This window comes from Haematobia irritans, chromosome 2 (assembly GCF_050003625.1).
Source record: "Haematobia irritans isolate KBUSLIRL chromosome 2, ASM5000362v1, whole genome shotgun sequence".
NCBI lineage: Eukaryota > Metazoa > Arthropoda > Insecta > Diptera > Muscidae > Haematobia > Haematobia irritans.
In genome coordinates this window covers 127417656-127432299 of record NC_134398.1, presented here as the reverse complement: position 1 = coordinate 127432299, position 14644 = coordinate 127417656, and the positions used below count along the sequence as shown (strand labels likewise).

Here is a 14644-nt window from a genome sequence, read left to right as displayed (position 1 = left end):
TTAAATTTTTACTGAGAGAAAATATGTTTCATTTATTCCAATATTCATTTTCAAATTGTTTCACTGGATACTAGACGATATTGAAGATGTAACTCGTCCCTTTAAAAACCATTGCACTTTAGATTTAAGTCGTCAGTCATCGTTCACAGAAGAACCTGAACAAATAAAGACTTTAAACCGAACCTTACAGCCTTTTCTTTTTGGGAAAACTATAAACTAAACAAAATATCCATATAAAAAACAATATAAACACCAAGACACTATCTGACCCTCGGGACTACAGTGGCTGGTGTATAATCTGAGGACGAGTACAGATTTTCTTACTCGTACCAGATTAATAAAATATTATTCATTTAAAATACAGCTTATTACATTGGCGCCCAACGTGGGGCCTATCTTTGAAGCTATTATTCATTTAAAATACAGCTTATTACAATATATATATATATATATATATATATATATATATATATATATATATATATATATATATATATATATATATATATATATATATATATATATATATATATATATATATATATATATATATATATATATATATATATATATATATATAGAGTAAATTTGAATTTATTGGTAAAATTTATTGGATTTTTAAATATCACCTCAAAAGAACTTCTTGTGACGTGAAAATTAATTCCATCTCTAGAAGAACATTTTTGGATGTACCTTTGAAGTAATGACTTAGAAAAAACTTGGTTACCGATGCCTTTTCCACCACTACAATTTCGACCGCAAATCAACAAATTTTCAGGGATTGTTTACATCTTCTCAGTAATGGTGATAACCAGAGATAGTCCATATATATATATATATATATATATATATATATATATATATATATATATATATATATATATATATATATATATATATATATATATATATATATATATATATATATATATATATATATATATATATATATATATATATATATATATATATACACCAAGAAAAAAGTGCCTTCGGAACTAAAAGAAAAAATGTTCATCAAGTTAGTTTACCCTATTTATTTCCATTAAGTTAAATTTTTGTTTTAAATAATAAAATTTACTTGCTTCAGTAAAAAAATCCTAAACTGAAAACAGTTAGGAATAGTTCATTTACTAGAATAAGGCATGGGATTTTACTAATACTGTTTTCTTCGCTGGGTATACGAATATACTACTGAACAAGAAAATTTTATTCATTGATAACAAAGCATTCGTAAAAATAAACAAAAACCGTACTAAAACCAAGTTTCCTTATTATATTATCTCAATGAAAATATAGTTGGATAAATTTTAATAAAAATTTCTATGTGTACACATGTTTGGACATGGTTGCCGCATCCATTTAATGCTTATCTAGAGCATGTAATTGCCGCGAAAGCCATGTATTTTGTCTTTGTAAAAATAGTTTTCGAGCGGAGAAAAATGTATGGTGGCAATAAGCATTTGAATGGTTCTCAAATACCGCAAACATGTTCTATCATTTAAATGATAGAATTTGAGACCATTAAATGGTGGGGAAATCATGTGCGACCATTCATTTTTTTTTACTTTTTTACAGGGAAAAAAGTATTTTTATAGGTTAAGTATAGACATTTCTAGAACCATTACATGGCCATAAAGACCATTTACATTTTGTTCGTGACCATTTAATTTTTTTAACATTTTTGCAGCGAGAAGAATTTTATAAAAACATTCAGCTGGTACACACGATTTTAATTTTGCGCGTCAGTCGTGTGTTGATTGTTTCTTGGAATGGACGGAGAATACGGATTTACTGTTTTGTGTTAATTTATTTATTCAGAAGTGGCACGTGGTTTTATGTGAAGACAAAAAAGGAAAGTGTAATTGAAAAAATGTACCTGTTTTTTGTTCTGCATTTTGCTATATTGTATCATTTAATTTTATTTGCAGTTACATGATGTCTGCGTTTGTACATTTGACGGGCACCCAGTAAATATGGAATAATTACTTATTGTTGAAATACAAATAAACAATGAATTACTTTATAAATAAATAAAAACAAATAAATAAAGTTAATTTTGTGTTTTCTTTTCTCAAGTGGCGTCCTTTTTTCGACGATGAAAAAAGTTTTTTCATAAAGATCAAAACATTTTAGGTTGTGACCATGTTCTTTTAACTAGAAGAAAAACATTTTGAATGACTACTATAACATTCTAAATCGTGACCATTGTCTTTGCATTCAAACAAAATTCTTTTTATCAATATAATAACATTTTAGATGAGGACAATTATATTTTTCTTAGAACCATGTTCACTGAGCCAACATGGTTGCAGGTGAAAATGTTACATGGTCTCCGCAAAAATAGCTCCTACCATATTATTTTGCTCTTCAAATATGATTGTGACAATCATGTTTCTTCTCTGCGTGTATATAATATAACCTATGATCATTTCTATGTAATGTGAATATTCTCACCATAATTAATTTCGCTAGTTCTTTCTTGTCTAATCAGTCTTTTATAACCAAACTTATTTTGAACCCGTTAGTGTAACAGCAACACGCATAAACATTCAAAGTAATTGAATTCGAAATATGGCTTTATTGGCATTGACTTCTTTGCAGAAATTCCCGTGTTCTTCTTTGGATACACATCTTCGTGTAAACGGATATTTTTTGTTTGTTTTCAATATATACACTTGGCCCAAGATGCTTCAAATATAAAATGGAAGTTCTTTTGTACGAAACGACATCTGTTGTGACACACAATACAATTTATGAGATTTTGATACATATTTCATAATTCCTTGTCGTTGTGAGATACACTAATGTGGGTCGCAACACCAAATTCAATACGATTTGATATTATTAATATTGTTATTTTATAGCATAGGGTCGGATATTTCTAGCTCGAGATATGATTTGTCTAGTGAAAAAAGGACGAAAAACTAAAAATAACGGAATATCTCAAAAACTGTTCCATGAAAAAATTTTAACCTTCATTTTCGAATTCTTATTTGAAGTTTTGGATAAAATGTTTATAGCTAGTGTGTACATCGATTGAGTGCAAATAACAACGCGGTCTTTCCAGTGAAATTCAGATTTTTTATTTTTAATTATTTGTAATAATCCACCGTTTTTACCCCTTGGAGAACAAATGTTGTAACCATCCACAAGACGACACAACTCTGAGTTCCGCCTTAGTGTACCGAAAGTGACAATATGCGTAAGAAATCAGATATCTATTTGGAGCCTCGCACAAACACGTCTATCTGTATGTTGCCATACAAAATAAATTGATCATCAGCTGCTTACAGTCTAGTAGCGTTACCAACCATTTGTTGCGATACAAAAAACAGGCAGCATTGCCAGCCAGGAATACTCTGTTTAAAATGAGTAATACGCCCGTTACAACAAATGCAATTCAAATTGCTCAATCAGCTAAGAGAATGCTAGTTGATACATCTCCAGACGATACTACTGCAACTCAGTCACAAAAGCTTGTTGGAAATGTACAATTATCAGAACTGATGAGAATGATGCAAATATCAATGGAATCTATAATGGATGACAAATACGGAACGTATCAACAAAGAACGATATAGAAGAACTAAAGAATCACATAGCCGATATGGATGATAAATTCAAAGAACTAAAGCCGAAAACGATGCTTTGCGACGAGAAATAGAAGACTTAAAAGCGGAAAGATCTAAAGAGCAAAAACAGCTTTTGCATTTAGTTGAACAGAGCAAGCGCAAAAATTTGTTTCTAAAGGGTGTTATGAAAAAAGGATCCCCAAAAGCATCCGTTGAGTTTTTATTCAAGAACACAATGAAACTCAACGATGTAAAAGTTGCTTCAGTACGAGTGTTATACACTTCAAATAATAAAATGAGTACAATTGTAGAAATGCAAGACGAAGAAATGGTGCGGAAGATATTACAAAATGTAAACAAGCTAGCAGGATCTAGTATTATTATTGAAAAGGATTTAAGTGAAATAAAACAACAGGACAAGAAAGTATTAATGTATCTAAAAGACGAAATTCTGGCTTTGGATAAAACCCATAAAATTTTTGTAAGAAATGACTCCATAAAGATTGGAAATAAATGGATGTATTGGTCAAGATCCAAAGAACTAATGTGTGGAAAAAGTAATGCTGACACGCATCTAAAAGAATTATATGGAGATAAACTTAATGCTCTCGAGATTAGCTACAATACCTTTTTGAGCAATATGAATCAAAAAAACTAAGTATAAGCAATATAAATAAAAGCAAATGCACTAATGAGAGTAACTTTTTAAAAATATTGTCATACAATGTCCACGGCCTAGAAAATAAAATGCTTTATGCCGACTTTTTTAAGTACATTAGCACATTTGACATAGCTAGTGTGGAAAAAAAATTTTCTTGGAAAGAAATATTTTATTATTTAATTGTTTTATAATATTTAATTAGTATTTAATTTTATTATATATTTTAATCCCTCCTACTAGCATAAATATCGGGTGAATTGTAAATGTGTCGAGTTTTACATGTTATAAGGGGTTTAGCTTTCACCATAAAGGAAAGTTACTACTTCTACAGAAAAGGAGAACTTACAATGGATTTTGATAGTATAATCTTAGCAAATGATATAGAAAATTTTGACAAAATTTTATTTTTATAGGAAATGTTGTCCAAATGATTACTTCTTTGGAAAGTTTTGTCTAAATTTTTACTCGTTCATAAAATTTTGTCTAAATTTTTACTTATACAGAAAATTTTGCCAACATTTTATTTCTGTAGAAAATTTTCTCAAAATGTTATATCGATAGAAAAATTTTCTTAAAATTTTATGTCTATAGAAAATTAAAGTACCTCTTAGTTGGAGAGAAATATTTTGCAAAATCTACCAAAACTTCATGAATTCCATCAATGTACCAAACAGTAAAAAATCGACCATTTTTGGTAGAATTATACCGACTGTGGCAACCATGGTATGAGTCCGAAAGTAAACAGCAGTTGACTGTATGGATGGTTCAAGATGAGCCAAATCCAACAACAGTTGCTCGCGCAGGAAGCACTTCCAAGCAAATATTAGTCTGTTTTTCGGAAAAACTGGACATACCACAATCGAACCACTAGAACAACGTAGAACAGTCAATTCTATGTAGTACACAACCACTTGTTTGATAGGTGTCTTCCAATAAATAAGGAAACCCAACCGCCGAAGACACATCACTCTTCACCAGGAAAATGCGTTCTCTTAAACATCGGTTCAAACAACTATAAGCTTGAGCACTCGAAACATCGATTTGAAGTGTCATCCACCGTAGGGTGAGTGCAGCAAATGTGGTATACCCATTTGTTTTTCGATAGCCAAATTTTGTGTTTTAAGATTTTACCACATTCATTTTACTAGTGTTAGCCATCCACGCAACTATGAGCAAAAATATAAAACCCATCATTTAGGACATATTTGTACAGGTAATGTGGTACACCATAATATAGATTTTTTTGTAAAAAAATAAATGCAATATATGTATCGCAATTGCATACATTTTATGCTTATTTAGTACTCGTGAGTTATTTATATCCGAAAATAATAAATTGAAAATATATCTTCACACAAAACCAGATGATTAAGAACCGCAAAAAAAAAAACAAGTATATACGATCGTAAGTTCGGCCAGGCCGAATCTTATGCGTAGAAACTTCTACGAAAGACTGTCATCCACAATCGAATTAATTGGGTTGTGGTATCTTAAAACTTCTTAACATCGTTTTCTAAATTGTGAGTTAGTCCATACGTGGTATATATTAGACAACAAAGGTATGTATAGGTAAGTCTACAAATAATTATGAATCGATATGGACTTTTGCACGGTACGTAGAGAGCCAGAATTGAAATATGGGTGTCGCTTATATGTGGGCTATATACAATTATGAACTTGATATGGACCAATTTTTGTGTGATTGGGGATCAATTTATCTGAGGGCTATATATAACTATAGACCGATATGGACATGGTTGTTAACGGCCATATACTAGCACAATGTACCAAATTTCAACTGACTCGGATGAAATTTGCTCCTCCAAAACCAAATCTTCTCTTAGAGGCTCTGTAAGCCAAATCGGGGGATCGGTTTATATGGGGGCTATATATAATAATTGACCGATGTGGACCAATTTTTGCGTAGTTGTTAGAGACTATATACCAACACCATGTACCAAATTTCAGCCGGATCGGATGAAATATGCTTCTCTTAGAGGCTCCGCAAGCCAAATCTGGAGATCGGTTTATATGGGGGCTATATATAGTTATGGACCGATGTGGACCAATTTTTGCATGGTTGTTAGATACCATATACCAACACCATGTACCAAATTTCAGCCGGATCGGATGAAATTTGCTTCTCTTAGAGGCTCTGCAAGCCAAATCGTGGGACCGGTTTATATGGGGGCATATACAATTATGAACCGATGCGGACCAATTTTTGCGTGGTTGTTAGAGACCATATACTAACACCATGTACAACATTTCAGCCGGATCGGATGAAATTTGCTTCTCTTAGAGGATCGGCAAACCAAATTTGGGGGTCCGTTTATATGGGGGCTATACGTTAAAGTGGACCGATATGGCCCATTTGCAATACCATCCGACCTACATCAATAACACCGTGGGAGTCACCGTGGTGCAATGGTTAGCATGCCCGCCTTGCATACACAAGGTCGTGGGTTCGATTCCTGCTTCGACCGAACACCAATAAGTTTTTCAGCGGTGGATTATCCCACCTCATTAATGCTGGTGACATTTCTGAGGGTTTCAAAGTTTCTCTAAGTGGTTTCACTGCAATGTGAAACGCCGTTCGGACTCGGCTATAAAGGAGGTCCCTTGTCATTGAGCTTAACATGGAATCGGGCAGCACTCAGTGATAAGAGAGAAGTTCCCCAGAAGTTCAATGTGGTATCACAATGGACTGAATAGTGTAAGTGAGCCTGATGCATTGGTGTTCGGTCGAAGCAGGAATCGAACCCACGACCTAGTGTATGCAAGGCGGGCATGCTAACCATTGCACCACGGTGGCTCCCGTGGATTCTGCTACCATGATCGTAAACCATGATCTATTCAATATTGTTCAAATGCTGTGGATTAGATATACTGTGCAAAAACCGAAACTTCGGTCTGCAATTCTATCATTCGGTTAGTGTTACAAAAATCGCATTCGATTTAACGCGCGTTTTCGTAATCTTCAAAATCGATTTTTTTTTTTAAACCGAGACATCAAATATCAACTTTACATAAACGAAAAAGTTAATCTTATTAAAAAATCGAAATGTATGGACAATAAAATCCCTGGATAATGTTGACATACATCGACGAAATGTTGGGAACAAAATCCGTAATAATATATAATACAATTATAATAATCCGACCTTTTAATGATTTTAAAAAGGAAGGTCGAAAGTCAACAAAATTTTGACAAAGTCGATATTCTGATTCCCGTTAAAATCCCTAATTCAAACACTGAAACTTCGGCCTGAATTCCAGACAATATGGTTCTGGTCTGTAGTCTGAATGCCCAAGTTTCCAATTTTTGAGTATCCTGCCTATAGCTTAAACACTGAAACATTGCTTTGCAGTTCCGATACTGAGTTTGTTGCTTTAATATTAACCATTGGTTTCCAGACATTTTTCGCCCTGTAGCTTAATCAATGATCCGGAGATCAAATACGAAACTTCGGTATGCTTTTGTACAATAGGAGAATTAGTGTTTTAGTTACTTTTATCCAAAGTCAATACTAATCTTACTTACTTTACTGAACTTACGGCGATTAGCATTGCCGAAACTGAAGCTATTACCATCTAGATACTACTACGGGACAAATTGTTTCAAAACTCGTTAGATACTTTCGTCTAATTGAATGTTGTCTATTTAAAAAATGTTCACCTACTTTTTACCCTATCTTAATATACCAATGTCTCCGAAACCTTTAAGCCACTTAAAGCAAGAATAATAAGAAATATGCCCCAGCCAAATTCATGGCAGCCAAAATTAAATGCTACGACTAACGAAGAGCATACCTTTGCTTAACATTATCAACAGACATTCTTAATTAAATCGTAGATTTGTGGTATAGTACCATCAGAAGAAAATTCACGAAGCAGAAGCTAGCAACAAATTCATAGTATATGAAATAATGTGGTCGATAACTTACCATGGATACATCTGCGATGGTTTCTTTGCTATTTGAAGTCCTTCTTCCTCGTATCGTTGTACTTCGCCATTTTTATCGTGATTCTTTTTAATCCACCATACGTAGGACTGTACGGAGCCATTGGTTATATTGAGGGCCAAAATTCTGGCACCAGTGGTATATTCATCACTTAGCAAACCTTTTGCTAATGCTTCCGATAAACCTTGAAAACAGACAAAGACAAAGAAACACATAGAGAAGATTAATACAAGGACATTCAAATTAAATTCAAGCTGAATAAGGAACAAACGTTAATGGTACATGTGCATACATTTAGCCAGATACCTCAAAGGGTCCATATTTGGAGTTCTATCAGCGTTAATGTAAATTTTTAACGAACTAGGCTAGTACTAAACCCAATTACATTCTGAAATAAAGGTGCGTGCTATGTTATAAATATATATGACGACGACTATATTTTTATCAATTCTTGCATAACATTTCAACTTTATAAATTCATTGATTTAAAAAAGTGCCCACCTTAAGGCGAACTAGTACACGGACGAAAAATACTGTTTTTCATATGTTTGGGTATAAACATTATATGTTTGGAACTCAAATTTTTAAACACAATATTTTTGAGTGCAAACATATAATGTTCATAAACTAGCATAATATGTTTGGGACATATATGTTAATATGTTAGAACATATTATGTTTGGGACATAAAATGTTTGTAAATATAATATGCTTGGATGCAAACATATATAATTTAGAAATAGCCCATAAACATATATGTGTTTACAAAGAGAGACAAAGTGTATGCTGGAAGTAAAATAATGAAAGTAACCAATTGGCGCCTTTAAAATATATATACACAAAGAAAATTTCATTAAATATAGGAAAAATACTATGTGTGAATATAAACAAGTATAAATTTACATATTATAAGTAAACATATATATGTTGTGATAAAAGACTTCGCCAAAAATTGTATATGCTTAAGTAAAATATTAAAATGAGTATTAGGAGAGAAAATTCATTCGGAACCAAGATAAAATATATTTGAAAAAAAGAGCATGAGTTTTGTTTATCATTTTCACATTACGGGCACATTTTTATACCCTCCATCATAGGATGGGGGTATATTAACTTTGTCATTCCGTTTGTAACACATCGAAATATTGCTCTAAGACCCCATAAAGTATATATATTCTGGGTCGTGGTGAAATTCTGAGTCGATCTAAGCATGTCCGTCCGTCCGTCCGTCCGTCCGTCTGTTGAAATCACGCTAACTTCCGAACGAAACAAGCTATCGACTTGAAACTTGGCACAAGTAGTTGTTATCGATGTAGGTCGGACGGTATTGAAAATGGGCCATATCGGTCCACTTTTACGTATAGCCCCCATATAAAGGGACCCTCAGATTTGGCTTGTGGAGCCTCTAATAGAAGCATATTTCATCCGATCGGGCTAAAATTTGGTATATGGTGTTGGTATATGGTCTCTAACAACCATGCAAAAATTGGTCCACATCGGTCCATAATTATATATAGCCCCCATATAAACCGATCCCCAGATTTGGCTTGTGGAGCCTCTAAGAGAAGCATATTTCATCCGATCCGGCTGAAATTTGGTACATGGTGTTGGTAGATGGTCTCTAACAATCATGCAAAAATTTGTCCACATCGGTCCATAATTATATATAGCCCCCATATAAACCGATCCCCAGATTTGGCTTGTGGAGCCTCTAAGAGAAGCATATTTCATCCGATCCAGCTGAAATTTGGTACATGGTGTTGGTAGATGGTCTCTAACAATCGTGAAAAAATTGGTCCACATCGGTCCATAATTATATATAGCCCCCATATAAACCGATCCCCAGATTTGGCTTGCGGAGCCTCAAAGAGAAGCAAATTTCATCCGATCCGGCTGAAATTTGGTACATGATGTTGGTATATGGTCTCTAACAACCATGCAAAAATTGGTCCACATCGGTCCATAATTATATATAGACCCCATATAAACCGATCTCCAGATTTGGCTTGCGAAGCCTCAAAGAGAAGCAAATTGGATCCGATCCGGCTGAAATTTGGTACATGATGTTGGTATATGGTCTCTAAGAACCATGCAAAAAGTGGTCCACATCGGTCCATAATTATATATGGACCCCATATAAACCGATCTCCTGATTTGGCTTGTGAAGCCTCAAAGAGAAGTAAATTGCATCCGATCCGGCTGAAATTTGGTACATGGTATTGGTATATGGTCTCTAACAACTGTGCAAAAATTGTTCCACATCGGTCCATAATTATACATAGCGCCCATATAAACCGATCCCCAGATTTGGCTTGCGAAGTCTCCAAGAGAAGCAAATTTCATCCAATCCGGTTGTAATTTTGAACATGGTGTTAGTATATGATCTTTAACAACCGTGCCAGAATTGGTCCATATCGGTCCATAATTATATATAGCCCCCATATAAAACGTTCTCCAGATTTGACCTCCGGAGCCTCTTGGAGGAGCAAAATTCATCAGATCCGGTTCAAATTAGGAACGTGGTGTTAGTATATGGTCGCTAACAACCATACAACAATTGGTCAAATCACACAAAAATTGGTCCATATCGGTTCATAATCATGGTTGCCACTAGAGCCAAAAATAATCTACCAAAATTTTATTTCTATAGAAAATTTTGTCAAAATTTTATTTCTATAGAAAATTTTGTCACAATTTTATTCGGTTCATAATGAAATGTTCATCATCGTCAAAATTTTATTTCTATAGAAAATTTTGTCAAAATTTTATTTCTATAGAAAATTTTGTTCAAATTTTATTCGGTTCATAATCATGGTTGCCGCTCGAGCCAAAAATAATCTACCAAGATTTTATTTCTATAGAAAATTTTGTCAAAAGTTTATTTCTATAGAAAATTTTGTTACAATTTTATTGCTGTAGAAATTTTTGTCAAAATTTTCTTTCTATAGAAAATTTTGTGAAAATTTTTATTTCTATAGAAAATTTTGTGAAAATTTTATTTCTATATAAAATTTTATTTCTGTAGAAAATTTTGTCAAAATTTTATGTCTACTTTGTCAAACTGAATTATAGACGTATTGGATCGATCTTTTTTGATTTAATATATACCACGTTTGGACTTACATACAATTTAGAAGATGGTGTTAGGAAGTTTTAAGATACCTTGCCATCGGCAAGCGTTACCGCAACTTAAGTAATTCGATTGTGGATGGCAGTGTTTAGAAGAAGTTTCTACGCAATCCATGATGGAGGGTACATAAGCTTCGGCCTGGCCGAACTTACGGCCGTATATACTTGTTTTTGTTTCGTTAAAACAAATCGGAACGTAGGACGAGTAAGTCAAAATATTCAAACAAAGGTAATTAAAGGGATCTTCATAAAAACTAACGAAAGGGCACTATACACTGAACAAAAAGCATGTCCGGTTCCAAAGATTGTGTCTCCACTTTAACAATTTTTATATTGATTCCGAACCAAAGAAGCGGAGAATACAAGTAAGGATGCTTTTAAGACACAATTCTCTTTTAAATGGGGTTTTGTGTACTTGACTCTACGAAGCACATTTCAATTTTTCGCTTTTTCAGCTTTTTTTCATATGCTATAAAATGTCCGTTAAAAACAAGACTTCCAGTAGAAATTATGCTATATTTCAAGTAAAAAATGTCTTTAAAGTAAAGTATTAAAAAACATATCCTATTTTCGAATGATTTTTGCCTTGTAGTCAAGATGCAAAAATGCAACAAATTTAAAGACAGTTTCTTTAATTTTAAAGAATTTTTCTGAATTATTAAAGTCAAGTTGACCTTAGTCCAAAATTTGTTCTTTCATGTTATGATACCCATTTTTAAGTCAAATCACTTAATTATAACGACAACACGACTTCATTGAAAGTATCGACCTTTGAAGATCTATAAAAACAAAGATTAGTTCCTCTTTATTAATGAGTAGTCCAAGAGGAGTTGACGGATTTTTTCGAAAATAAAAGTGGGCATTGAGTTCGAGTTTTGCCGCTAAAATTATTTCTCATTTTAGCGGCAAAACCAGAATAACATTACAACTTACAACTTGGGGGGAAAGATCCAAAGCAACAATTGAATAAGTTTATTTTCTTTAAAAGAAATTATTAAAGAAAAGTAAAAGGGTAAACATGGCCATTTTAACGTGATAATGCCAATTTATACCGGCCTTAAGAATTAAATTAAGTACAAAATTATTCGTTAATAAAAATTGATATATTTATTTGTATTTCTAAATTAATGGTGTTACATGCTAGCAAACAATTGTTCACACCAAAATAAATTTATGTGCTGTTTTAAAATTACTATTTAGAATTTAAATATAATGTGCTTTTGAATGGTTATCGTTAACCTTAGGATTCGATGGAAAAATATTTATATATACGCGACTTCACGTTCTTCTTTTGTAAGAGTTTTTGAATTTCTTCGAAAATTTTAAACTTGTATACAAAAACCTTTATTTGTTTCACAATTTTTATTGTTGCAATAAAAAAATAGTATTTGATGTGAACTCAGTCCATTTCGTTTATATCAAGCACTTTTCTTTTCTGACTTTATAAAACACACTTTACAATTTCGTAGTAAAAATTTAATATAATAGTATGTAATGCTGCACCCCCCAAAAAAATCGCTTCTTTAACATATGTTCCAAACATATTTTGCAGGAAGCACATATATTATTGCATACTGCCGAAACATTAATATGTTTGTTTTATGTGAACATATTATATGTTTGGAAGCATTTTGAGCCAAAAATATTATATGCTTGGAAGAATTTTTCCCAAACACGATTGTGCTCATTCCCTAACATACTCGTAATTTTCACTTCCACGAAATTTTATAGTTATTGGCACCTTTTTCTGTAATACAAATAATGTTGAAGAAATTATTCACTTTTATAAATTTTTAAAACTTTACCTTTCGCCTGCACGGAGAATCGAACCGAGGATCATACAGTTTATAAGCCAACACACTATCCACTGGGCTACGTAGCTGTTATAGTCACCAGTAGATAATTATCGTTTTAAGTTACATTTATATAGCATAGTTTGCAGCGCCCACGAGCCCATGCAAACATAACATTATTTAACAGAAACATACATTTGTTTGCCACGTGGAGCAGTGGTTAGCATGTCTGCCTTGCATGCAAAGGGTCGTGGGTTCAACCCCTGCTCCGACCGAACATTTTTTTTTTTTTTTTTAATTTACACATTTATATTTATACTATATTAATTTTTTTTAAATGAAACTTCGAAATGTGCGTTATTAAAGATTTATAGTCAGTAACAGTGCTTGATATAAACGAAATTGACTGATTTTTGGATAAAATATTATTTTTTATTGCAAAAATAACAATCTTGTACTAAAAAACTGTTTTTGTACAAAACTTTAAAATTTGGAAGGACTTCAAAAACTAACAAAAGAAGAACGTGGAGTCGAGTATAAACATACATACATAATTTTATAATATAAACATAAATTTATTTAGGAGTGAACAGTTTTTTACTAGCATTTAACACCATCGCTCTAAAATTCCTTTTATTTTTCTTTAATAATTCATTTTAAAGAAAATAAACTTTTTAAATTGTTTTAGCTGTAAAACTCGAACTTAATGCCCGCTTTTATATTTGATGGTGTCCGTCAACTCCTCGTGGACTACTTTTTAATAAAGAGGAACTAATGTTTGTTTTTTTACATTTTACTGTGTAATTGTTCACTATTTCCTCCTTATTTCATTTTACTCTCCCAACTCTAAAAAAGTATAGTGCCCTTTCGTTATTTTTATGAAGACCCCTGATTTCTTTTAACGAACCAAGAAAAAAATTGTGCCCATAATGCCAAAATGATAAACCCAACGCACGTCCACACATACATAAAATGCTGCTCTCAAGGCGAAAACATATGCTGTTTGTTTTTCAAATGTCTATTCTCTTGGTTCCGAATGTCCATTCTCTTTATTCAAATTAAATAATATTTAGACTTAAGCATATCAAATTTTTGGCCTTATCATAAAACAGTTTTCCGAAACAACATACAAGCGGTTTCACAGAAATTGTTCTCTTTTGACTCTTTTGCTGTGTTATATTGATATCTTTCGTCAACTCTCCCGGTTTCCATCTCTATTTCTCTCTATACTCTCTCTGTCGCTTTGAATAAAATATCACAACATATGTATGTTTAGTCGAAATTTGTAAATTTATATATGTTTGTATTCACACATATGATTTTTATGAAACATTCATGCCACAAACATAATATATTCTAACATATTAACATAGATATCCCAAACATTTAGTGGTAGTTTAGGAACATTACATGTTTGCACTTAAATATATTTTGTTTAAAAATTGTGCCCGAAACACATTTTGTTTATATCGGAACATATGAAAAACATATTTTTCTAACAGTGTGAACACTTTTTCGGGA

General features: G+C 32.4%; 1 protein-coding gene across 1 annotated transcript in view; it reads right to left on the bottom strand.

The window, feature by feature from the left end:
* Positions 1–14644, bottom strand: part of LOC142226223 (putative G-protein coupled receptor CG31760) — a 289440-nt gene that overhangs the window by 92363 nt on the left and 182433 nt on the right. Inside the window, exon 5 of the mRNA XM_075296111.1 lies at positions 8184–8385. Within this exon, the coding sequence (XP_075152226.1) occupies positions 8184–8385 (202 nt within the window). The remainder of the gene's footprint in view (positions 1–8183; positions 8386–14644) is intronic.